Source organism: Lepus europaeus, chromosome 7 (genome assembly GCF_033115175.1).
Source record: "Lepus europaeus isolate LE1 chromosome 7, mLepTim1.pri, whole genome shotgun sequence".
NCBI lineage: Eukaryota > Metazoa > Chordata > Mammalia > Lagomorpha > Leporidae > Lepus > Lepus europaeus.
This window is the reverse complement of record NC_084833.1, coordinates 33,548,404-33,576,022: the sequence shown is the minus strand read 5'-3', so window position 1 is coordinate 33,576,022 and position 27,619 is coordinate 33,548,404. Positions and strand designations below refer to the sequence as shown.

Sequence of the window (27,619 nt, the reverse complement as noted above, 5' to 3'; positions counted from 1 at the left end):
CTTGGAATACCTCATACCCGATCATAGTGTGTACTTGGCGTGTCAACTACTCGATTTCTCATTCAACTTCTTGCTATTGCACCTAAGACACATTAGATGATGACCCTGGGACTTGGGTTCCTAACCACCTCCTGGGAGACCTGGTAAGAGATCCCAGCCTTGGCTGTTGTAGGCATTTGGAGAGTGAATCAGTGGATGGAAGATACCTCTCTCACTCTCTCTCCCTCTCTTTTTTTCTCTTTCATTTCGTCATTCAAATAAATAAATGAACCTCTAAAAAAATATTGAGGGGCCAGCGCTGTGGCGTAGCAAGTGAAGCCGCCGCCTGCAGTGCCAGCATCCTATATGGGTGCTGGTTCGAGTCTTGGCTCCTCCACTTCTGATCCAGCTCTCTGCTATAGCCTGGGAAAGCAGTAAAAGATGGCCCAAGTCCTTGGGCCCCTGCATCTGTGTGGGAGACCCTGAAGAATCTCCTGACTCCTGGCTTTGGATCAGCACAGTTGTGGCCATTGCAGCTAATTGGGGGAGTGAACCAGGGGATGGAAGACCTCACTCTCTCTGCCTCTCCTCTCTCTGTGTAACTCTTTCAAATAAATTAATTAATTAAAAAAATTGAAATTGACATAAAATCCAATTGAGAAATCCTTGTATTTTTTTCTGTTTTCAAGGCCTATTTTCCCCTTTGATCATTTTTGGTTGTTTAGTTTTTCCAACATTTTCTTTTTTTTAAGATTTATTTATTTATTTATTTATTTGAAAGAGGCAGAGAGAGGAGAGGCAGAGAGAGAGAGAGAGAGAGAGAGAGAGAGGTCTTCCATCTGCTGGTTCACTCCTCAGTTGGCCGCAGTGGCTAGAGCTGAGCTGATCTGAAGCCAGGATCCAGGAGTTTCTTCCAGGTTTCCACATGGGTTCAGCAGTTGAGACATCTTCCACTGCTTTCACAGACCATAGCAGAGAGCTGGATCAGAAGTGGAGCCGCCAGGACTCAAACTGGCGCCCATATGGGATGCTGGCACTGCAGGCGGCGGCCTTACCTGCTACGCCACAGCGCTGGCCCTTACAACATTTTCTTAATGTTTTATTTGTTCTGTTGCTTTTTTCTGTCACTTGAATTATCTTGGTCAATTTCTGGACAGTATGCACCTTCTAGAAACTATGGAAAAAAGGTTAAAATCATTGTCATAAACTATACCAGTTCTTCATAGCATATTCTACAATATACTGAGCCTGAGATTTTACATCAAACATCTTTTTAGCATCATAGGAAATTTTCACCTTTCCAGAAATAGGAATTCCTATACCTGCTTTTAAAATAAAATGGCTTATTTTTCTTTCTTGCGTCTAAGCAACTCAGATAGTAATGTTAAAACATAGCACATGTACTTGCACGTTTTGCTTTAGAAAACCATATTTTTATTTCAGACTAGTCTGTGACATCTCTCTTAGATATTTTGAATTTTTGCAAGTTAGTTTTAAAGATTTTATTTTACTTATCCTTCTTTAGATTATGTGAAGACTTTTGAGGTTATAAAAGAGACAGTAGCTTTTTCATCGGGCTTTCATAAATATCCTGTCATAAATACAAGTAGCAAGATACTGCAGGCATTTATAGAGCAATTTTATAGGGGAGGTAAAAATTACAGGATCAGACTTTAAAAAGTAAACTCTGAAAAAGGTGCAGCAAATCTGAACAAACTGTGAAGTCTAGCCAATGTGGATTAATCAGGACCACAGCTGTCCTCGTGTACTTAACAAATTAAAAACAAACCAACCAAACAAAAATAATAACTATTCCCATTTGCCAGAGTAGAAACCTCAGAATTCATGTACAGCAGATTATTGTGAAGAGTTTTGCACTGGAGATGAGGAAAATTATTCCTAGATTAAAATACTACTATGGTCTTTCCTAATGAAGCTTAAAAACAAAGCCTGAAATAATCATATCTTTTAGGTAAAATAGTTGTCTGTCCCTCAGAACAACTGTTAATTAATATTAGTAGTAATTAATAGTAATACCAAAATATTTGATAACCAACAGAGTAAAATATACAATATATGACTTCTAATTAAAACGTAGTAGGCTTGCTAAGAATCAGGAGAATGCAGATTATAAAGAGGAGAAAAATCAATTTAAACAACAAATAAATGGCATACATAATATAATTACATAAGCATATTAGTTTTTATTATAGTTGTATTTTAAATATTCAGTAAGCTAGAGGAAAAGAGCTTCCAAAAAGAATGAAAATGATATACTCATGATTCTAAGGTGTTTGGCAAACCGCAGTTCTAAAAGTTCTGAAGAAAACATCTTCAAGGCATATCATCAAATTACTCAAATTACTCAAAACAAGTGATAAAGGAAAAAACTTGAAAGATGGCATAGGAAAGCCACGTTTCATAGGCAGGCCTGAGGATTAAAAAAAAAAGAAGGAAAGAAAAAGTGGCAGCAGACTTTTGGTTCCATGAAGTGCGAACCAGAAAACAAGAAGGCAAGAAGGTAACTTTAAAATACTAAAAGAAAATAATTAAAAAAAAAAAAAAAAAAAAAAACCTGTCCATTCAAAATTTTATACCCAGAAAAAATATCTTAAAAACAAAAAAGGGGGCCAGTGTTGTGGTACAGCAGGTTAAGCTAGCACTTGTGGTGGAATGAGAAGGCCATGCCAAGATGGCCACTGGCAAGCGAGCATCAGTTACTCAGGAATAGCTTTGAAACCCACCTGGCAACAGAGCCTGCCTGGCAATAGGCTGTGATTGGATGGCTTTGGAAACCACATGGCAATCAGAGCCTGCTTGGCAACAGGCTGTGATTGGATGGCTTCGGATACTGCCTGGCAACAGGATGTGATTGGTTAGGGCATAGACTGCCCTTTGACTGGATTGGCTGCCTTGGCTATATAAGCTGTTGTACCAACTGAAATAAACGAGTCTGCAGGATGCCCCCCTCTGGCCCACTTTCACCTGACTCCCAGGGTCTGTGTGGTGACTCCGCGCCTCTTGCCCCCACCACACTCCTCTTCTCAGAACAAATCCACTGCAACAAGCACTTGGTGATGCAAACATCCCATATCAGAGTGTTGGTTGGAGTCCCAGCTGTCAGCTTCTGATCCAACTTCCTGCTAATACACCTTGGAAAGGCAGCAGGAATTGCCCAAGTGTGGGCCCCTGCTACCATGTGAAAGAACAAGATGGGGTTCCTATCTTCTGGCTTCAGCCTTGCCAAGACCTGGCTGTTGTGGCCATATGGGGGGAGTAAACCAGCAGATGAAGGATCCATTGTACACACACACACACACACCCCACACATCCTATTGGTTCTCTTTTCATAGAGAGCCCTAATTAGTATACTTTTTAATGTTTTAAAAAGTTTCTCTTATCTGAAATATCATAGATTTGTTTTGAAGTTGTTCAGTTTTCGGTAGCTTTCTCCACCCCAGCTCCTAATTTTTTGGAATTTGGGTGTGATTTGATATATTGTATTGTGAAATGATTACCACAATTATACTAATTAATACATCCATCACCTCACAGAGTTACTATTTTTTTACTACGTAAATCTACTCTTATCAACTTTAAAGTATATAATACAGTATAATTAACTACTCTTTACGTTAGATCCTCAACTTACCTGTCTCATAACTGAAAGTTTTATATCCTTTGAACAACATCTTCCATTTCCCTTTCCCTCTAATTACTGACAGCTGTCATTCAACTCTCTAGCACAGATGCTTTGAACTAATGACTGTGATCTACTGCCATAATTCCCAGTATGCTTTATATTTTGCTCTTTGATCAATTATAGTATCTCTAAGATACTATAATTGGTACCACAAAACATGTTCTTTAGCATTTGATTTATGGCGTGTAAGACTGCAAGTTTGAATCCTGCATCTTAAAATTCTATTTTATTCTCATGATGACTAGTCTAAGACAGGTTGTTTTTATTCAAATAGCATTTTTAGGGGTAGGCATTTGGCTTATCAGTTAGGCTGCCATTTGGGATGCTTGTGTCACATATTGGGGTGCCTGGGTTCAAGGCCTAGCTCTACTCCCAGTTCCAGTTTGGGGAGACCCAGACTGAGCTCTTGACTCTTAGCTTTGGCCTGGCACAGCCCCAGCAGTTGAGAATACATCTAATCTCTCCTTCTCAAATGAATAATTTTAAATAAATAAATTGTGATATTGAATACTATATTGATAAGTAAGGTTTTCTATATAATATTCAATTAGAATTCCAGTGTGTCCAATTCAATTATAGTGATACTTAAAACTTTCGTCTTTATCAGTCTAGCAATGAATGACCAAATCAGGCATTAACAGTGTTTAGGATACACTGTAGGGTTGGGGGGGTGTGCCATAATAGTTTAGTTTTAATTTTATGATGTATACTTTGGGGATTTCTAGAACCTATAAGCAAGGCAAATATTTCTGATACAAGAAAAGGAAAAAGACTAACTTATAGATGATAATTATCTTAAAACTGTGTATAACTAAAAGACAAGTAAAGGATAAAAAACCTATCAGCTGCCTAAGATATATTATATATCAACCCAGCAATTTATCCATCATCCTTTGAAAACATATTCATGCCTATTGTAGTCAAAGCTTCTCAAGAAGTCAGCATTAAGATGAACTGCTTAAAAATTACAGCCCTTAGAAACCCTATAGAACAATATACATGGTGTTGTTAAAGATTTTTAAAACACGTATAGTAAGTATTCATCAGTTAACTTTATCTAAAAGAATTTTCTTGATCATCTCAAACATAGTAGGAATATTCACCACAAAAAAATTTCTATTGAATGTTTTCTAAAAAAATCATAAAAATTATATTTTATGTTAAAATATATAAACATTTATGCAAACTGATTTTTTTCATGAAATAAAAAAACAGTATGCACCTCAGATACAAATATTTCTTTACAAATGCTTTCATATTGTATCTTTTCATAATTTTTAAAAAGTTTTAGTTTTGTTTTATCTGTAAGAGAAAAAGAGACAGACAGAAAGGTCTTCCATATGCTAGTTCTCTCTCCCAAATGCCTGTAACACCCAAAGTTGGACCACGCTGAAAAAAAGAACCTGGTTTTCAATCTAAGTTTTACATGTGGGAAACAGGAACCTAAGAATTTGAGCGTCATCTGTTTTACAAGGTGCACATTAGCAGGAAGCTGATTGGAGGCAGAGCTATGACTCAAACCCAGACTTTCCAAAATGGGATGTGTGCATCTCATGCAGTATCATGACTTCTGTGTCAAACACGGCATTTACCTTTTTCATAATTTTAGCAATATGTATCATGTCAATATTTATAGGATTAGAGAAAATAAAATATTTTAGAAGTAAAACAAATGCTATTTCATTATATACCAAAGTCAATTTTATAAAACTTAATTTGAATATTTGCTTCTGATGACGTGTCAAACAAGTAATGTTCACACAGAAAGAAGTATGTAAGAATACAGCAAGGGCTGAATTCCTGACTTGGTGCTTTAAATTTTTTTGGTTATTTTTATATCCAATATAGTTGGAGGCTTCAGTGCTTTAAGTAAACTTAAAAATTGAAAGTTTCAGGCTAATCCTCTGCCTTGCGGCGCTGGCACACCGGGTCTAGTCCCGGTTGGGGCGCCGGATTCTATCCCGGTTGCCCCTCTTTCAGGCCAGCTCTCTGCTATGGCCCGGGAAGGCAGTGGAGGATGGCCCAAGTCCTTGGGCCCTGCACCCGCATGGGAGACCAGGAGAAGCCCCTGGCTCCTGGCTTCGGATCAGCGAGATGCGCCGGCCGCAGCGGCCATTGGAGGGTGAACCAACGGCAAAAAGGAAGACCTTTCTCTCTGTCTCTCTCACTATCCACTCTGCCTGTCCAAAAAAAAAAAATTGAAAGTTTCAAAATATGTACTCAAGCAAGTAGATGGTTACCAGCAGAAGAGTTTTAACTGCTTTGATGTCTTATAAAGGAATGTAGCATATAGTGTCTTTTTAACATTAAATATGGTATCAAACAAATAGTTCAAACAAAGTGAGACTTTCCACATTAAATATATAGAAAATATTTCATAATTGAAAATGAATACCTTTCTGCTCTCACATTGTCTTATGACTGGTCTTTCTGAAGGAAATGAATACAGAAATATCTCAGATCCAACTCTTGTTTTGCTAGTTCTGCCAAAAAATAATGACAACTATAAAAATGAAGTTAAAAACCTTTGATGAGCCAGATACAGGAGTGTTCAAAAAGTTTATGAAAAATGGACTTTTGATACAAAATGGAATCTTTATTTTGATGCAGAAATTTTTGAAATCGTGGATAGTTTTTGATAAGAAACAATTTCCAGCTGGCACCGTGGCTCACTTGTCTAATCCTCCACCTGCGACGCCGGCACCCCAGGTTCTAGTCCCGGTTGGGGCGCCGGATTCCATCCTGGTTGCTCCTCTTCCAGTCCAGCTTTCTGCTGTGGCCCGGGAAGGCAGTGGAGTATGGCCCAAGTGCTTGGGCCCTGCACCCACATGGGAGACCAGAAAAGCACCTGGCTCCTGGCTTCGGATCTGCACAGCGTGCTGGCCGTAGCGGCCATTTGGGGGTGAACCAACGGAAGGAAGACCTTTCTCTCTGTCTCTCTCTCTCTCACTGTCCAACTCTGTCAAAAAAAAAAAAAAAAGAAAGAAAGAAAGATTGTCCACTAACTCTTTCACAGCCCCTTGTACTTGAATGTTTTTATTCATTTCCAAAGTTGTAATCTTATAGTGATTCAATACAAAAGCAACATGGTATGTTATAGATAATTAAAAACCACTTTCTGGTTCTTTTATCATTTCATTTTACAAACTTTATGCATACCCAGTACCTTTTAAGTAATATTTTCTGACCCATTTTTATACTTTCTAGACTATGTGATAATAATTTTTGTATTTTCTTAAAGCTGTTTTGGCATATGTTTCCCTCATGTAAGTGCATATATTAGAAGAGTTCTTTGAGGTGAGAGCAGTAATCAGAATGTTCCCTTCATTTCTTTTCAACATGTTATTTCTTTAAAAAAAATATATATATATATATATATATATATATATATATATATATATATATATATATCAGGCCAGCAATACACTTTTCAGTTCTCACTACACTCTAGTTGAGCCGGAAATTTGCTGTTTGACCCCAGGGTTTCACTCTTTTTCTTCTCCCTGGCTACTGTGAGAGCTTATTTAAAATTCCAAGTTCTCCTCTGGCAGCTACAGTTAGAACTTCTTTGGCAAAATAAAAAGACTAAGAAAAAGCATGCAAAAGCTCAGTACTGCTTCCAGTGACCTACATTTGTAGCCAACTTTTAAAGATGGCATGTGCCTGATTTTCCAGTAAGAAAATGAAAAGCAAGATAAAAATGTAAAGAATAAATTCACTCCCCACCTCTCTGTTACTAGCTAGTGAAAACCACTATTACTGTAACATTATAAACACACATTGGTGTTGGTGTTTTATGGGTCAATCAGTAAGGAATTTAGCATGCATAAAATTTGGCTGTCATATAGCAAAATTACCATATCTTACCATAGGGTATTTAGCCTCAAGAAGGTACATTCTATTTGTAATCTGTGCTTAGACTTTCTGTGTTATTAGGTAACTGCAAGACCTTGTGTGAGTCATTTAACCTTTCCTATTAAGACAGGGTAATACCTATCTGGCTACCTTATTCTAGAGTTCCAAATTGAAAATGAAGTAACTGGGGCTCTGGGAAAACAGAGCTTTTGGAAAAAAAGCTTTAAGTACCTATTCTGGGCCTCAAATTTATTTTCAAAAACTGTTTTGAATCCTTAATAATAGTTATAAGTCCCTTTAGATAGTTATTGTTATGTGCAAAAGAAATGTTAAAATCTTGGAACTGATAGACAATTAATTATGCAAAGTGACTTTAGTTCACTGCATCCATCTTTTCATATTATGATATGTTAATAAAAGCAGGGCCCTTGAATGTGCTTATTGTTTGCATAATATTCATTCTATAGTTTTTGCTATCTAAAAGCTTGTTTGTGATTTCCAAGACAGGGTAGATAATATTAACCAGAAGACTTAAATTGGAAGTAGAGAACAGATCTGAGACTATGAAGTGAAGTTTCCATTTGTATTTCCTAAAGCAGATTTAATATATAGGCTAGTATGGAATTAAAGAACCCTATGTGATGCCTTTACTCAGTTGCCTCAGCTTCTCTGTAATCAAAGAGCAGAAGGAGAATCTCTATTATTCGACTATCACCGGTTGTTCTACAAATAAATACTTTTCAAATTTAATTATACACAGTCCCATGTGGTACCCTGTAGTACCACAGTGATCATTTCCCATGATCTGGGGTCATTCTGGAAAAATAAAATGACTTAAAGCAAATAATTGCCACTTATGCCCTCCTGATCAAGAAATTTAAGTGAGTCTGGCCTCTTCCATGGAGATAATGCCTCATTACATTTCCTTTTGAAGGCATTTCTTTGGCAGTAGATAACCTTAAAACTTTAGGATACTTCTTTTCTGGAAGTTGAAAAAGTCTGTGACCTCTGTGTAAGATGTAATAATGATAATAAATATCTTTTCCAATATCTTAACTTCTCTTGAAACAATTATATTTAGAAAGCTTCAGTTATAGCAAATGTTTAGAAAATATTTAATTTGTTCTCAATAGGGACACTTTTATACTTAAAGGAATTTTGCAGACACCTAGGTCCTGCTGTAACTAAATAATTATTGTATAACCTGTTTGCACAACATGAATTATCAGCTATCACATTTTCTTAAAAACATGTTAATAAACCTTGTACAGTGAATATTGCCTAAGAGAATTATTGCCTGTGGTTTCATTAGTTAAACTTGTAAATATCAATGATTAAGTGGAAACACCAGTGCACTTTTTAAAACATTTTTCAAAATGTATTTTATCGAAGATTTTTCCTATAAAAGAAGTATACACACACATACATATACACACACAGTATCTATACACACATGTTTGAATATATGTATATAAGAGAAATTCAAAGAATTAGTGTAAAATGGAATTAAAGTTAAGTTTATTTTGGTGTGAAAAAGTTTGGAGATCTGTGAATATATAACTCCAAAAAGTTTGTGGAAATGCATATTATGAATACTGTGCCATTTTTTGCACCAAAATGAATGTATATTTTAATTCCATTATTTTATGAACCTTTTGAAATTTCCACATAATATTCCTTTGAGTACAACTTGTATTGATGTGTGAATTACCCAAAGCTAGTTCAAACATTGACAGCATCTAATATATAAATTGTATTTTATAAAGGAACTTGCCAAAGAAAAATGAGTTTTTATGGTTAGAAGTATTAATGGATACAGTCCATCCTTGTTTCTCCATAAGTGAAAACATGTGATTTCTATTTAAGCTTTCTTCTTACAAAAGTTATTTTAAGTAATGATATTTTGAAGTAATATATAATACAAATTTTATATTTTGCTCTATAAAATTTATAAAATCTTAATCTATGTTAGAAGAGTGATGCAATTAATAGAATATTTATGCAGCTTGATGGTTTTGATTTATATATATATGTGAGAAAATAATGTAGAACCTGATAATATCATAGTGCCAAAAAACTCGCTGTATTATTTCCCTTTAAAGTAAATGTTTTTAAGTCAATACCATCCATAGGCAGTTTGCAAAAGCATTTAGCTACCTTGCTCAAAATGTAGACTTTGGTATTAGTAGATACATTGCTAGAACAGAGATAATGAATGTAAATCTGCATGTGCCTCATTTTCCCAACCACACTACTACATCAGAGTAGAACTCAGGGATTAATTACATATCCAAATTGCTTTGAGATCCTTCCATGTTAGGTACTTTTTAAAAAGTGGTGGTTTAGAATGTAATATTTTAAAATAATTAGATTATGATTTGTGTTTAATGAACAGATTTTTTTTTTTACTGCGTATAATCCTTTCCCTTCATTTCTGAATTCTTAATGCGGACTTCTGTTTCCTATTTTTCGTATTATCCTATTCCTTCCTCTATCTTAATAAAAAAATGAAGGAAAGATTATACAGTCATCTCAATACATTCCTGGTTTACGTGTTAAAAAGAAATGTGCTAGGCTCCATGGAAAAGTTTTGAGAACACAGATCTTAACCCATTGGTTTCCTTTTGTCTTTTCAGATTCGTGTATTGATGTACTTGCCAAATGAAACTATCATTTTTGTCAATTTAAGAGTTTAATTAACACAATTTGTGTTTACTGAGGCAAAAGTGCTTTTCACTTTCTTACAATAACAATTATTTTAACCACCTTTATATTCAAAAAGAAAAAAACTTGAATTGCACTAAGATATTTTCTGATCCAAATTTAATTTAGTTTCAAATATCCATGGAAATAAGTTAATCCATTAATTAATAATTTAAAATCTCTGAGTTTTAAAAGTTCTTGAAATGAAACATTCTGACATTCAGACTTCCTGAAATTCTGCTATTTTTCTGAATGTTTTTACTAATTAAAATCAACCCTCTCCCATTCTTTTAAATATTTTAATTGAAAATAATGTGGAGAATATACCTTTAATAGATGGATACTCAGGTTGGATGTCTGCAGTATTTTGTATTCAAACTGTGGAAACAGTATCTTGGTAATGTTTTCTCTCTTATCTTGGTAATGTTTTCTCTAACTTTCAGAAAGTAGAAGTTGCCAAAACAAACTCAAAAAATCAACAAAGTAACATACTTACTGATAGAATATAATATACTTACTGATACATGGATAATGCTTAAGTAGTATTAATTATACAGTTACCAAAACCTGCAAGGATCAAAAGATTTTATTTTTAAGAAGGATTTCTCATGCTGCATGGATTATGTTGCTACATAATAGCTCAGTAGTACTTCTCCTGAATTGTAAAATAGCTTAGAGAGGAGTATGATGCCCATGGTTGGTGTAATGCATTGGTAATTAAGAGGGTGTGAGGTTAAGCTTCATTAACTGCTGAGGGATTGTATCTTGGTTTTTATTATGCCCTAGAGAACATAAAAAGTGAGAAGGGGTCAAACTGTTGGAATTAGATTTTGCTTGTGCATCTGCCAAAACAAAGACCACAAAATAATATAGCAGTAAGCATAGAAAGGCATGAATTTAAAAGGGAAGAAATACATTTACAGCATCTTATGGGTAAAGATAAATGTTTCTCATGAAAAAATAAAAATACTTAAATAATTTTGGTATTAGAAGTTTGTAATAATTTGGTTTCATATGGGAATCATAAGTAAAAAAACTGTTGTTTTATACAGAGGTAATGCCATGTTTTTATTCATATTTGTTAATTTTCTGAAGTGTTTCATTTGATTAAAAGAAAGGAATTTTATTCTTCCCATCCTACTTTCTGTATAAAACTTAAGAAATCTGCTTTTTATTTTATTCATTCATACATTAGAACTGTAAGCACCACACTTCAGAAAAGAATAAAAAGCTCTGGCACTTTGTTTTGTTCTTGTATTTTTTTAAGGAGAAACACAGTGACAACCAGAGAGTATGTTCTATTGGCACTCTGGGCTAGAAATCAAAGGGTGGGGATTTTCAAAAGTGTGAGAGGGGACCCTAAGCTATGATTGATAGCTGTAACAGTGGAATATTAAGGAGCTTTATTCAAATGCTCTTGAAGTAGAGATTTTATCAAAACATTAATTAAATTTTTGTGGTTGACTATAAACAGTCATAGAGATTATAGCTGACCCATCTCTGATTGAGTATGCTTCAAAAATTTTAGGACTTCCAAATATGATCACAAATGAAATATATACTCTTAAATAATAAATTTCTGAGTATTAGAATACAGAAGTACCAAAATATTCCTTCTTTTCCTCCAAACTATCATTTTTAATACAATTTTTGCTTGAATTATAAATGGTAATATTGAAACCGTTGAGACAGAATTTTCCTACAATGGATTTTCTTTTTTTTTTTTTTTAAGATTTTATTTATTTATTTGAGAGGTAGAGTTACAGACAGTGAGAGGGAGAGACAGAGAGAAAGGTGTTCCTTCCATTGGTTCACTCCCCAGTTGGCCGCAATGGCCAAAGCTGTGCAGATCCAAAGCCAGGAATCAGGTGTTTCTTCCTGGTCTCCCATGTGGGTGCAGGGGCCCAAGCACTTGGGCCATTTTCTACTGCTTTCCCAGGGCATAGCAGAGAGCTGGATTGGAAGAGGGGCAGCCGGGACTGGAACTGGCGCCCATATGGGATGCCAGCGCCACAAGCGGAGGATTAACCTACTGCGCCACGGAAGCTGCCCTGTATTTTCTTTTATAGAAATATAGGATGATTTGATACTGTTGCTTGGGATCTAGTTTCTAGCATCCATTTCTATTTCACAAGACTTAAACCTATACTACTAATGATTCTTAACATATATGGACCAAATTTTTTATTGTTATTTTTATTCAAAGTACAAGTATGGTAAAAATACTTAAGACTAATCAGGTCTTACTAAAATGAATTACTAGCACAATACAAATAAATTTCTATACCATAATGGGATTCAATTTGATATGTATGTATGCAAAGCTTAGAAACCAAGACACTAGGGAAATCTGGGCTTACTTAATGCAGAAAAGCCATATTTTATCAGATCTGAAATGCCAGTAACTGTAAGGGGCAGCATGATTTTATGTACCACTAAGAGAAAAATAAATACTACATAAAGTAGGACAGAGTATTTCTTTTTTTTAAAGATTTTTATTTATTTATTTGACAGAGTTACAGACAGTGAGAGAGAGAGAGACAGAGAGAAAGGTCTTCTTTCCGTTGGTTCCTCCCCAAATGGCCGCCACGGCCAGAGCTACACCAATCCGAAGCCAGGAGCCAGGTGCCTCTTCCTGGTCTGCCATGCGGGTACAGGGGCCCAAGCCTCCACTGCCTTCCTGGGCCACAGCAAAGAGCTGGACTGGAAGAGGAGCAACCGGGACTAGAACCCGGCGCCCACATAAGATCCCGGTGCTGCAGGCAGAAGATTAGGCTAGTGCACCACGACGCCGGCCCCAGTATTTCTTTTTCATTTTTAATTTTTATATTATTGAAACAATTTTACTACACTTCTTTATTTTGTAAATCATAGCTCACTAATATATAAAAATATTACTCTATTGTGAAATGTTCCAGCAGGAGAAAAATTATATTAAAAAATGTTTTTTTCTTTTGTGGTTAGTATGTTGCAAGAAGATTTAGGAAATCTTTTATTTTTAAAATTAAATCAGCCCTACTGAGAAAATATTTTTTAAAATTTTTGCTAATACACAGAGAACAGATTTTATGTATTTCAAAGATTAAAATTATATCATTTTAGGATCATTTTATGTATTTCAAAGATTAGATTGTGACTTCTTAGAATTGTTATCTTCAGAGGCAATATTGATAAGATTTTTATTTACTAGTTTAAAATTTTTAAAAGTATATTTTCTTAGGAATTCTTTGGTAGATATATATCTTTATGATATTTCAACTAAAATGTTCTTATTTACATATTTGTTATAAAATAATGAAAATAATAACCCAAATATTGAACAATAATATGACTTAAAGTGAACCATGGAATTTTCTCCACTCATACATTCCATTCTACTATTCTTCTGTCCTATGAAAAATCTTCTAACATTGATTTGTATTATTTCTAATTTCTTTCATAACTACTGTTAGAATTGTGCATAATACTTTTGCCATTTATTTTTTGATCTACCAATTATGGATTGTACTGTTAATTCCCCATTGCAGAAGGTAAAATAATCACAACAAACATCTGCCATCACTTCTTCCTGAAGTCTTTCTTGCATTGTCAGTGATGACAACTCTTCTTTTAAAAAAAATTATTTACTTGAAAGGCAAAGTAAGAGAGAGGAAGAGAGCTCTTCAATCTGCTGGTTCGGTCTCCAAATGACCACAACACCTGTAGCTGGCTAGGTCAAAGCCAGGAGCCAGGAGTTTCATCCTGGTTTCCCATGTGGGTGCCAAATAATTAGGCCAACTTCCCCTCCTTTCCCAGGCTTGTTAACAGGGAACTGGATCAGAAATGGAACAGCCCAGACTTGAACCTGCACCCATATGGGATGCCAGTATCATAGGCAACAGCTTAACTCACTATTCCACAACAGTAGCCCCACCGTGACAACTCTTAAATTCTGTTTTCTTTCATTACAATTATGGAATATTTTGTCTATAAGTGCATTTTGTATACTGAAAAACAACAGTATTCAAAAATTTAAGTTATATAAATAATTGCTCTTCAGAATCATAATATAATTGAACCCACTGAAAAGGAAATTTCTATGGCACTAAACGGAGCCTCTAAAAGTATTGAGTAACAGTCCCTTTGTTACTTAATATCATACCATATTTTTAGTTTTCTCAGTTTCTTCAGGAATATTCCTAACTGCTTTTTATTCTCATCCCAACATTTCTAATTTCTAATATACACACACTCACACTCATACAATGAAGATATTATATATTGTAATTATTACAATGTTAACAGTTTCTGAATTATTTTTATAGTTTCTATCTCTTTAGAGGATCCCCTTATAATACTGCTGGGTCATATCCCCAAATAATTTCTTTAGTACAGGTTTATAATAGGTAAGCTTTTGAAGCATCGTATGCCTTTAAAATGCCTATATTTTGGGGTGACATTTGATACAGTAGTTAAGATGCCAGTTTGAAATAATTCAGTATATCAGAGTTTCTTTGTTGCAGTTCTGCTTCCAATTCCAGCTTCGTGCTAATAACCACCCTGGGAGGCAGGTAACATAGTCGGATCCCTGCCGTTCAAGTGGATGACCTGTATTGAGTTCCCAGCTCCTAGCTTCAGCCTGGCTCAGTCCTGGCTGTTACAGGCATTTGGGGTGTGATCAAGTAGATGGAAGTTCTATTCTGTCTATTTGTCTGTCTGTCCTGTCTCTATCTCTCTGCCTTTAAAATAAAATCTTGATTAAAAATATTTCTTTGATAGATATGTACTAATGCTTATCCATCGTAGGTAATTTTTTCTGGAATTCTATGCTCCATATAAGCTTTCCTGACACTTTGAAGAAATTGTTCCATTGTCTTCTAAATTCACTTATTGCTGAGATATGTGGTGTTATTACTCTTGGGCTTTTTTGAATTAATTTTTTTTTAACCTAGAAACCTTTTATTTAAGGTACAAACTTCCTGTATTTCATGTATACAAATTTAGGAGCATAGTGATCCGTCCCACACTACCTTCCCTCTGGCCTGCACTCCTACCTTTCTTTCTCCTCCCTCTCCTATTCCCGTTCCTATTTTTCACTAAGATCTATTTTCAATTAACTTAAACACATAAGATTAACCCTACACTAAGTAAAGAATTCAAATAGTATGAAAATAAAAAAACTTTTTCTCAACAGTCAAGACAATGGCTGTTCAAAATCATTATATCTCAGATTGTTAATTTCATTCATTTAGGTGCTGTATAAGTTATCATATATCAGGGAGAATATATGGTATTTGTCTTCCTAGAACTGGCTTATTTCACTAACTATAATGGTTTCCAGTTACATCCATTTTGCTACAGAGAAAGGATTTCTTTTTCTTTTTTCTCTCTTTTTTTTTTTTACTACTTTGTAGTGTTCTATGGTGTACATATAATATACAATAATTTCTTTATCTAGTTTTTAGTTGATGGACATCTGGTTTGATTTCATATCTTATCTACTGTGAATTGAGCTGCACTAAACATGGGAATACAGGTAACTCTTTCATGTGCCAGTTGCATTTCCTTTGAGTGAATTCACAGGAGTGGGATGGCAGGGTCATAATGTAGGTCACTATTCAGATTTCTGAAGTATCTGCATACTATACGATGGCTATATCAGTGTACATACCCATCAACAGTGCATTACGATACCTTTTTGTCCACATCCTCACCAGCATTCGCTTTTTGTTGATTTAGGTATGAAAATCATTCTAACTGGGATGAGATGAAACCTCGTTCTGCTTTTGATATGCATTTCCTTGATGGCTAGTGAACCGTAGCATTTTTTCATGTGTCTGTTGCCCAGTTGAATTTTCTCTTTTGAAAAAGACCTGTTTAAGTCCTTTGCCTATTTCTTAACTAGGTTATATTTTTGTTTTGGTTGAATTTCTTGAGCTCTTTATAGATTCTGGATATTAACCTTTTATCAGTCACATAGTTTGCAAATAATTTCTCCATTATGTCAGTTGCCTCATCACTTTGCTGAGTGTTCTTTTTGGAGTACAAAAGCTCCTCAATTTCATTTAGTCCCACTTTTCAATTTTGGCTTTGATAGCCTGTGCTTCTGGGGTCTTTGCCAAGAAGTCTTTGCCTATGCCAATGTCTTACAGGATTTCCCCAATGTCTTCTAATAAACTGATGGTATCAGGTTGTAAATTTAGGTCTTTGATCTATTTTGAGTGGATTTTTGTGTAAGGTATAAGGGATGGGTCTTGCTTTATACTTCTGCATGCAGAGATCCAGTTTTCCCAGCACCTTTTGTTGAAGACACTATTACTCCAGGGATTCATTTTAGCTTGTTTGTCAAAGATAAGTTGGTTATAGATGCATGGATTGATTTCTGGAGTATCTATTCTATTCCATTGGTCTACCCATCTGTTTATTCTGGCCAGTACCAGGCTGTTTTGAATATAACTGCCCTGTAGGAGGTCTTCAGTATTGTGGTACTTCCAGCTTTGTTTTTGACGTATAAGATTGCTTTAACTATTTGATGTCTCTTGTGTTTCCATATGAATTTCAGCATCGTTTTTTCTAAATTTGAGGAGAATATCATTGGTATTTTGATTGGGATTGCATTGAATCTGTAAACTGCTTTCACTAGTATGGATATTTTGATGATATTCATTCTGACAATCCATGAACATGGAAGATTTTTCCATTTTTTGTATCTTCTATGTCTTTTTTTTTTTTTTTTTTTTTAACAGGCAGAGTGGATAGTGAAAGAGAGAGACAGAGAGAAAGGTCTTCCTTTTTGCCGCTGGTTCACCCTCCAATGGCCGCTGTGGCCGGCGCACCTCGCTGATCCGAAGCCAGGAGCCAGGTGCTTCTCCTGGTCTCCCATGCGGGTGCAGGGCCCAAGGACTTGGGCCATCCTCCACTGCCTTCCCGGGCCATAGCAGAGAGCTGGCCTGGAAGAGGGTCAACCGGGATAGAATCCGGCGCCCCAGCCGGGACTAGAACCTGGAGTGCTGGCGCCGCAAGGCGGAGGATTAGCCACGGCGCCGGCCTCTTCTATGTCTTTCTTTAATGTTTTATAAATCTCATCATAGAGATCTTTGACATTTTTGGTTAAATTTATTCCAAGGTTTTTTTTTGTTTTGTTTTTTGTTTTTTGTAGCTATTGTGAATGAGATTGAGCTTGAAAGTTCTTTCTCATGGAATTATTTATGTGCATAAAGGCTATTGATTTTTATGTGTTAATTATCTATCCTGCCACTTCACTAAACCTTTTTATGAGTTCCAGTCGTCTTTTAATGGAGTCTTTTGTTGATTTCCAGCTTCATTCCATTGTGGTCAGAGATGACACATGGTATGATTTTGAGTTTTTTGAATTTGCTGAGACTTGCTTTATGGCCTATCATGTGGTCTATCCTAGAGAAAGTTTCGTGCATTGGTGAGAAAAATGTGTATTCTGCAACTGAAGGCTGAAAAGTTCTGAAAGTATCTGTTGGGTCCATTTGGCCTATAGTGTCAATTAACTCTGTTGTGTGTTGAATTTCTGGTTGATTTGTCCATTAGTTTATGTCTCCCTTTTGATCCATTAAAATTTCTTTTAAATAGACAAGTGCCCTGTAAGTGGGTTCATATTCATTTATTACAGTCATATCTTCCTGTTGAATTGATCCCTTTTACAAAGTGCCCTAGTTTGTCTCTTTCAGCAGTTTTTGTGTTAAAGTCTATTTGTCTGATATTAGGATGGCTACACCAGCTCTTTTTTTGTTTCCTTTACCATGGAGTATCGTTTTCTACCCTTTCACTTTCAGTCTTCTGGTATCTTTGTTGGTGAGATATATTTTTTTTAGGGACCAAATAGATGGGTCTTGTTTTCTAATCCATTGAGCCAGTCTGTATCTTTTAATTTGAGAATTTAGGTGATTTACATTCAAGGTTATATTGATAAGTAACTAATTGGCCCTGCCATTTTCCCATAAATGTTCCTATTGTTTACTTTGGATTCCCTTTGTACTTTTACCAGGAGATGTTCGGCCTGCACCTTCTTTCATAATGATGACTATGTTTCTGTGTGTAGCACATCTTAAGTATCTTTTATAAGGCTGGATGAGTGGTGACAAATTATTTCAATTTCTATTTGTTTTAGAATATCTTTATTTCACCTTCACTCATAAATGAAAGCTTTGCAGATTACAGTATTCTGGGTTAACAGTTTTTTCTCTTAAGACTTGGAGTATGTCTCACCATTCTCTTCTAGCCTATAGGGTTTCTGAATAGAAGTCAGGTGTGAGTTTCATTGGAAATCCTCTGATAGTAATCCGGCATTTCTCTCATGCACATTTTAGGATAGTTTCTTTATGTTTTACTGTGGACATTTGACTACAGTGTGTCACAGTGAAGATCTTTCCTGCTCATGTCTATTAGGCGTTCTTTCTGCTTCCTGTACTTGGACATCCCTTTTTTTCTCTGAAAGGCCACCAAAAAACATACCAAACACCGGAGTAAGGGAGAAGGTTTATTGTCACATGGGAGAAACCCGACAGTCTGCCTCCCCATGCATGAGAGAACAACAGCCTGTTCTAGAACAGGTCTTACATAGTATTGCAGAGGTAAGGAAGTGGACAGCAAATCCTGTTCGGGTGGGGTTGGAATAGACACTTGTGATTGAGCCATTTGGTCACCTGACTTCTTCTTCTTCTTCTTCTTCTTCTTCTTCTTCTTCTTCTTCTTCTTTTTTTTTTTTTTTTTTTTTTTTGGACAGGCAGAGTGGACAGAGAGAGAGAGGCAGAGAAAAAGGTCCTCCTTTACCGTTGGTTCACCCTCCAATGGCCGCTGCGGCCAGCGTGCTGCAGCGGGCACACCGCGCTGATCTGAAGCCAGGAGCCAGGTGCTTCTCCTGGTCTCCCATGCAGGTGCAGGGTCCAAGGACTTGGGCCATCCTGCACTGCACTCCCGGGCCACAGCAGAGAGCTGGCCTGGAAGAGGGGCAACCAGGACAGAATCCGGCGCCCCGACCGGGACTAGAACCCAGTATGCCGGCACCTCAGGCAGAGGATTAGCCTATTGAGCCGTGGCACCAGCCAGTCACCTGACTTCTAGTAAGCCAGGCTGGGCTTAGGAAGATGGTATCATTTTACTAACATTCCCCTTCCCCCCCCCCTTTTTTTTTTATATAAAGCAAGTGTTGTATAGGATTACACTGGCCCCAAAAGTTTGGGGGGGGGGACGATGATCTATCTTCTATAGCTGCTTCCTGCTGTCTAAACTTCCTGATGTCTAAACTCATGATGTCCTGTGCAGGGAGCCGAGTATATCCCTGTAGTAGCATTTAATTGACCTCCTGGTAGGTGAAGGCTTTTGTTCGTTCCATTATCATCTCCTGTAAACACTGCTAGTGAGGTGATTTGGCTTTGGAGACCTCGGATGGCATCAGCTGGGGTCTCAATGGACCTATGACCTGTTGTAACTGTTGGAGTTCTTTTGAGTCAGCTGGTTGAGATAATGTTGTGGTCCAAAGTTGTTCCTAAGATCACCACTGAGGAGAGGGAGGCTGTGAAGCTGATCCCAACCAAGACTTGGAGAAAGGCCACTCTTGTGGGTAGAGGGGTTTGTCTATGGAAAAATTCTGAACAGTATACAACATTAAGTGAGGGAGAGGACCACCAATACACATGGATCAGGAGTAGAGCCATTGATGTAACAGTAGGTATTATGATTACAAACGAAAGAGGCCCCAAGTGGGCTAGACAAGGTCTAGAACAAAGGACAGAGTCCTTATTAGAAGACCTAAGAAGGGTACTGTCTAAACCACAAGCAAGTTTGCCCATTGAGAGGCAAATAGAAACTGACAGAAGCGGCTTGATAATATCAAATGGGCTTTAAGGCCTTGCCAGTTATGAGTTCCAGATCTATCTGTCTCTTCACATGGGATACATAAGGGAGGTGTGAACGTCCTTGAGGAAGGCACCCTGTTGGCTTCCATTTCCTAGCTGGCCAGGAGGAAAGCTGGTTAGGTAAAGGCAGATGGCATCTATAACAGAAAATTTACATTTCTTCCTGCAGTGTTGCTGACCCTACTTGTTTGTCCATTCAGCAGCGGTAGTTACTTTGGAAGCTGGGCAGAGTGAAGGACTTAGAGCCAACAAGGTCTGTGGCTCTGACCTGAGCGTCCTTTGAATTCAGAGCAGTTCCGTATCCAGTGACCCAGTCTTTACTGGCAGAGCTGCCAGAGCTCTTCATGAGCTGACTTCTACTGACCCTGGCTTTCCATATAAACCAGTGCAGTGGACTGGCCTCTTGGGTCTCCTTGATGGCAGATCACTGTGTAGAGTAGCCATTAATTGGCCTGCCACCTGTCTTTACATTGCTTCTGTTGCCTAGCTTTCTCTTCCTCTTGGTTTTGTTAATGTAGACCAGAGGAAACTTAAGAGGATGCATGTCAAGCGGGTGCTCAAGTCCCATCTCTAATCTTTGATTGTCTGAACTAGAAGTATATGGTAGGATTTTACAAAATATTTATCCCTTTTAGGCCTCTGGGCTTTTCCCATTAAGAAAACTGTCATGTCTGGTAACACAAGATCATTAGACGTTTTAACTTTTGGATAATTGTATCAGTAGCATTTTACATTATCATAACTTAAAATTTAGTACCACTTCACTCCTTTGACAGTACCTGTAATATAATCCAAATAGCCTGATTAGTTGGTATCTCTACAAGATGAGAGATAGATATCCTTTGATATTTCCAGAGGCTCAACTGGAAATATCAAATTCCAAAGAATTTAGAACTTTTATTTTTTGAATGCCTGTCAAGGATGCCAAGAAGGCTTAAAATATCTGGTTGAAATAGGATCCCTTAACATCATGACATAATATAGACCAGATTTGATCATTGATGCGAAGTAATTATTTAAATATTTTAGAATAAGTGTTTATTTTGCCCAACTTACATTTAGCAATTATTCCTGACTTACACCTAGCAATTACACCTGGATGAGTGAAGATGCTGGTATTCTACCATACTTCTAACTGAATAGGTCAAAATTGCATTTATATGGAGTTGTACTCTTTTTCATAGAACTCTAGCAGTAAACCAGTGACATTAAATGAGAGACTGCAAAATCTACCTTAAGAGCTATAAGGAGTACTGATTACCCATTGCTGTATCATTGGAAATTTGTTTAAACAAATTGCAACATAAGTTTGGCAAGTTGTTTACCATTATGTTAGGTTTATGGGAGAGGGCATCCATCACAGCAAATGGGCATCCTTTTGGAGATTCCTAAGGAGAATCTGATAGGGGATGAAATAAAGGGCAATGATCTATAAGAGGCTCTTGTAAGAGTCTACGAACAGGCAGGGTAGAGAGAGAAAAACTGGAGGTTTTGCAAAGAGACATAACCTTATGCCCCAAAACCAAAAGCCAATATTGGAAATGTCTAATTATAGGGCTGTCAGTCAAACCAGCCTCAGGGATGAGGAGTCAGGGGTGTGTGGGGGGGGGGGGGAGTGTCTCAAGAAGTATTCAATAGGATCTGAGATTATCATGCTTAGATTCTTGCCTAGAAACCCTCAGGCAAAATTAAAACAATTAAAGCAATGGTCACCTGATAAAAACTCTCTTCCACTGGGATTAAAGGCCTCAGCATTAGTCAAACATGATGAGAGGGATGACCCTGGTGGCTCACTAAAGAGACCCAAGGGCCCTCTGACATGCTGGAAAAGAATCTAATGCTTATTGGAGCACTCGCAGCATAATAGAAGCAAGAAGCTAGTTAGGAGACAGAGTTCTGAGACAGAAAGAGTAGAGGGGCTGGTACTTTTCACAACTCACTTAGGCTAACTTCTTCCCCTTCTAGCTTGTCAACAGGCCAGATTGTGATGCGGAAAATGATGAGGGATTTTTCTGTAAGCTCAGGTGTCAAAAGTGATCTCAACATAGATGATTTGCCTCCCGGCTGGAATGAAAACATAAAAACTCTCGGCCTTCGGTGTCTATATGTGCACTGAAGCCCACTGGGAAGGGAGGAAGGTGAGGGTGGGATTAGCACATATCACCCACTCTTAGCCTTCCATACCTGTAGCCTAGGATATATATTTGTCAGAATAGCACATGCATGGAGTGATCAGTTCCCTTTACCAGCAGTGTGCTAGACTGGGCAGTCAAATATGTACCATTGGTTTGTTCCCCTACATGAAGAAAAATAGTTGTTCTATGCCTCTTAACCTTGAGTGTTTTCTAATAGGCCTTGTTTCGACAATGGGCTTTCATGTTTTTTTTAAGCTAGAGAGTACCACAGCTCTGGTTACCACCTAGGTTTCTGACTAGGCAAGTGAAATTACAAAGAACCATAGAGGGGAATAAAATTCTCCCCAGTAAACCTCCTCTGAGGTGTATACAACATAGGGAGGACCAGACAAAAATGATCCAAAACAGAGAACTTAAGGAAGACAGGGGATGCCAGAGACATACTGAAACTTGTCTACCCAAGTTCAAGCCACATGGGGACTGTATCTAATGGGAGTCTGGATCAAAAACTGCCTGTCTGCCAACAAGATAATCAAACTTTAACCCAGAGCTAGCGAATGAAATATCTAGGTAGCACTTGCAAATGGAACTAGGAAATCAAGTCAGGAGACCTGTGGAAGTCAGTTGACATTCAGTTACAAGGTGGGGACAAAAACCCATCAAAAAGACTTGATTTGCAATCCTTTCTCCTGAGTGACTTGTTCAGGATGGAACAAAGAGCCATCAGAAGGTGAAATCAGAGATGACCCCCTAAAATTTATACAAAAATGTGGCCCTTTAGAGTTCCTCAGAAGTGCTATCTGGGGTGCCACCATATGCTACCAGAATTTGGAGTACCATACAATATCACCATATGCTTGTTAATAAATCCCCAACATTAATAAGCCCAAGAGGGTTCTTGCTTAATATTTAGAGAAGAATTCTAAATACCAGCACAGATAAACGAGGCAGCATGGTACATTTTAGGTACATGGTACATTTTATTTAGTGTGAAAGATGCCTAGGAAAGTGAGGGCTTTAGTTTAGTTTAAAGAGGGGAAAATCTGGAAACTGGGGTAGCATCCATACTAAGCAGAGAGCAGGCCAAAAGCCACGTGCAGCAAGCGCCTTGAGCTGCTATCCACCACTTATCACTGGCAGCAAAGCAGAGGCAGAGAGCCTTTTGGGACGCTCCTTGCCTTTTATATATTTTCCACAGGGGAGTGGCTTGTGGGCAGGTGGGCGCTCAGGTATGGTCAGGTAGAGATTGGTGTCATACGGGGCATGGCGAAGGTATCAGGTAGGGCGTGAGGTCACACAGGGGTGTGGTGAAGGTGTGGTCTTCCAGCTCACAAACCTAATCAGTTTTAGCCTGTATGCCTGCCTACTTCAAAGTGTGGGATAAGTGACTTGTTTACAGTAAACTGTGAGCTTAAAAGGATGGATTGCCACTTCCTTGATATTCTTATGGTAAAATTATATCAGGAGGGGGAGCAGCAAATGTAGAAGAAAGGGGTTTTGGCTTTTTAAGGAGAATTTTGGAAGTTAAGAGAGCTTGAGCCAGAGAACAAGTGGTGTAAAGAGAAGGTTTAAAACTGAGATAGGTGAAAGCATGAGCATAGCAGATTTTCTTCCACCTTCCCAAATGCACACAGAAGTGGTAGAGATCCTGTATGTCAGGATCAAAAGTGCCATTAAGCAGCCATTTGGATTGGTTGTCGAGATAGGAGACAACGAGGGGAGGGTTGAATGGAGCATGGGATGAGGAAGTTCTCATGGCAACCTGTGGAGTTGGAATGGCTAATATCGGACATTCTCAAGATCATGGCTGTCTAACAGGGAGAGTACAGTAATAGAGAGTGGGGGTTGTCACCACACACCCAGTGGAGCCCAAGGCCTAACGCCTGTGGTGAGGCATAGAGCCTGTGGGAAGACATAAAGCCTGTGGAAAGGCAGAAGGCCTGTGGATGCCGTGCTGCGGCTCACTAGGCTAATCCTCTGCCTGTGGTGCCGGCACCCCGGGTTCTAGTCCCGGTCAGGATGCTGGATTCTGTCCTGGTTGCTCCTCTTCCAGTCTAGCTCTCTGCTATAGCCCGGGAGTGCAGTGGAGGATGGCCCAAGTCCTTGGGCCCTGCACCTGCACAGGAGACCAGGAGAAGCACCTGGCTACTGGCTTTGGATCAGTGTGGTGCGCCGGCTGCAGCGCACTGGCCACAGCGGCCATTGTGGGGTGAACCAACGGAAAAGGAAGACCTTTCTCTCTCTGTCTCTCTCTCTTTCTCTCACTGTCCACTCTGCCTGTCAATAAGTAAATAAATAAATAAAGTTTCTGTACGGTAAATGATACAGTCAGGAAAGTGAAGAGGCAGCTGATAGAATGGAAGAAAATATTTGCAAGCTATACAACTGATAAAGGTATAATAACCAGAATCTACAAAGAGATCAACAAAATCCACAACAACAAAACAAACAAGCCACTTAAGAGATGGGGCAAGGACTTAGACATTTTTTAAAAGAGTAAATCCAAATGGCCAGTAGACACATAAAAAATGTTCAGGATCACTAGCCACTAGGGAAATGCAAATCAAAACCACAGTGAGTGGCTGGTGCTGCTGCTGCTCAGCGGGTTAAAGCCCTGGCCTGAAGCACAGGCATCCCATATGGGTGCTAGTTCTAGTCCCTGCTGCTCCTCTTCTGATCCAGCTCTCTGCTATGGCCTGGGAAAGCAGTACAAGATGGCCCAAATCCTTGGGCCCCTGCATGCATGTGGTTTTTTATTTTCTAATTAAGTTGTGGATAACATTTGTCATAAATATTGTTGAATGTCTCTGAGATTGTAAAAGATGCTAATTCTTATATTCTATGTTAAATATTGCCTAATATTAACATATAAAATATATATTGTATGTAATACATTAGATGATTATTTGACTAACTTCACATTATCTAAAATTTTATTATATGCTTAATATGTGGTAACCACCATTGTCTGCATTTTGCACTTTTAATTTTTTATTCTTTACCACAATACATTGACATGAATATTACTATCTCCATTCAGAGTGCTCTGACAGGTAACTCAGACATACAGTTAGTTAACTGGTACAAAATCTAGATTTGTACCAAGACATTCTAGCTTCTGGATTCAAGCTAGTAACTTATTAATTGACACAATTCCAAGTATAAGTAAATTTGATCCTGAAAAGAAAAATTGCAGTTTTATTTATGGTGTAGCACAAGTTTATGTTTACCAACTCAGTGTCCCACATTATCTTTATGATTCTAGCTGATAATTTTTTTTTTAATTACATGTGCTTCCTTCTTCAGGAAACTTACATTCTTTTTCCTTGAATTTCTATATAGTTCCTCTTCACAAAAATGTTTTCTGTGTTATTTGTAGTCACTCATTCGATCACCTTCTAAAATTAATAAATTGGAATTAGATGTCTCTTCATTTAATCAGAGATTTAAAATTTTATTTTCATTTTTGAAAAAGAGACACACGAGCTTGCAGGTGCAAAACTAACATTCCACATGGGCAAAATAAATGTCTATTTTTAGTTCTTAATTCACTCATCATTTCGGTGAATGATTTTTTTGAATTCTACAATTATAAACCAGTAAAAAGGTTGCTCACAAGCTTTATTTTTACCTTTATTTTAACATAACAATAATTATATGTAATTTGTAAGTGCTAATTCTAGATTTTTCTGTAAGTGTATAAAATGAACATAGCTTCTTGTTGGGATAGCAGTTGATTTTTGCAAATGTAAAAATTTGAGTATCTTTTTTAAAATCCTAGGCCATTGCTTAAAAAATTAAACTTTATACTTGATATTATACTCTTCTATTCTGTTTCAGAATGCCTGTTTTATCATGATTTTATGCTTAAGGCAATTTTAAGAATCACTCTTCAATACATTAGAAATTTCTAGTGTTGCTAATATTATGATTTTTAAAAATTGTTATTATTTTACCACTGATGTGCAATAATGTATCATTCTGTTTTCTTAGGAACTTCCTGCACCATTACTGGATGACAGTTGTAAAAAAGAATTTGATGAAGATGTTTGTAATAAAAAACCAGAATCTGATATTAAGATGAAAATAGCATGGCGTTACCAGTTATCACCTAAGATGGAGGCAAGTCAAATACAAACTATTTCTAAACTTTACACCTGCCTTCGTTTTTAGACTCTCTTCTGTTATTCTTTCAATACAATACAGTGGATATTTGATTATTTAAAAAACTAGATTTTTCATTTGTGTAGTGTTTTATACTCCACAAGATTACATATATTGATAGATAAAATTATGGTAAATTGCTTCTTTACCAAAACAAATTGTTTCATTTCTTCCATAATCTCCATGTAGAATTCTCAGTTCTAGAGTAGCAAAACCAGAGTAAGTCAACTAATAAAGAAATCCATTCCCCTCCAATGTGATTAATTATAAATATTCAATATATGTGGTGCTTCGGTGGAATACCAGTTCTTATTCCCACATATTTCCAAGTACTACATTTTCAAAATCAGCTGTCTGGTAACCGCTCCTATCCTGAATAGACTAAGATACATGAAATGAAGGGAAAATTCCTGAGAAGTCAAAACAGATGGCAGTGCAGCTCTCCAGAATAAGTGATAGAGATTAAAGCAGGAAGAGCAATGAGAAACCTAATGGCACAAAACTTGATATTTTCATGTGGCAGATTCATTTAAGTGACTGAGCTTAGTGTTGACTATTGTGAAGAGAGTCTCTGTTGTACTTTTTGTACTGATATGGACTCAGTCAATAATAAAGTCTTGTTACATTTAGCCTTTTGTGAGGACAATGTCCCAATACGGTTTTGAAAGTACAACTTTTGGATTATAGTGGCTTTTCCACCTATAACCTCCCTCCCACTTACAACCATCCCGTCTCCCACTCCCTCTCTCATCCCATTCTTCATCAAGATCCATTTTCAATTATCTTTATATACAGAAGATCAACTTAGTATATACTAAGTAAAGATTTCAACAGTTTGCATCCTTACAGATACACAAAGTATAAAAAATCATATCATCTGAAAAGAGGGATAGTTTGACTTCTTCCTTTCCAATTTGTATCCCTTTAATTTCTTTTTCTTGACTAATGGCTCCCGCTAAACTTCCAGTACTATGTTGAATAGCAGTGATGAGAGTGGGTATCCTTGTCTGGTACCAGATCTCAGTGGAAATGATTCCAACTTTTCCCCTTTCAGTATGATGCTGGCTGTATGTTTTTCATAAATTGCCTTGATTGTGTTGAGGAATGTTCCTTCTATACCCAATTTGCTTAGAGTTTTCATCATAAAAGGGTATTGTATTTTATCAAATGCTTTCTCTGCATCTATTGGGATAATCATATGGTTTTTCCTTCTG

General features: G+C 37.2%; 1 protein-coding gene across 2 annotated transcripts in view; it reads left to right on the top strand.

The window, feature by feature from the left end:
• ELP4 (elongator acetyltransferase complex subunit 4) overlaps positions 1-27,619 on the top strand; it is a 276,483-nt gene that overhangs the window by 46,940 nt on the left and 201,924 nt on the right. For both annotated transcript variants that reach the window (XM_062198049.1, XM_062198050.1), the window contains exon 4: positions 26,235-26,363. In XM_062198049.1, the coding sequence (XP_062054033.1) occupies positions 26,235-26,363 (129 nt within the window). The remainder of the gene's footprint in view (positions 1-26,234; positions 26,364-27,619) is intronic.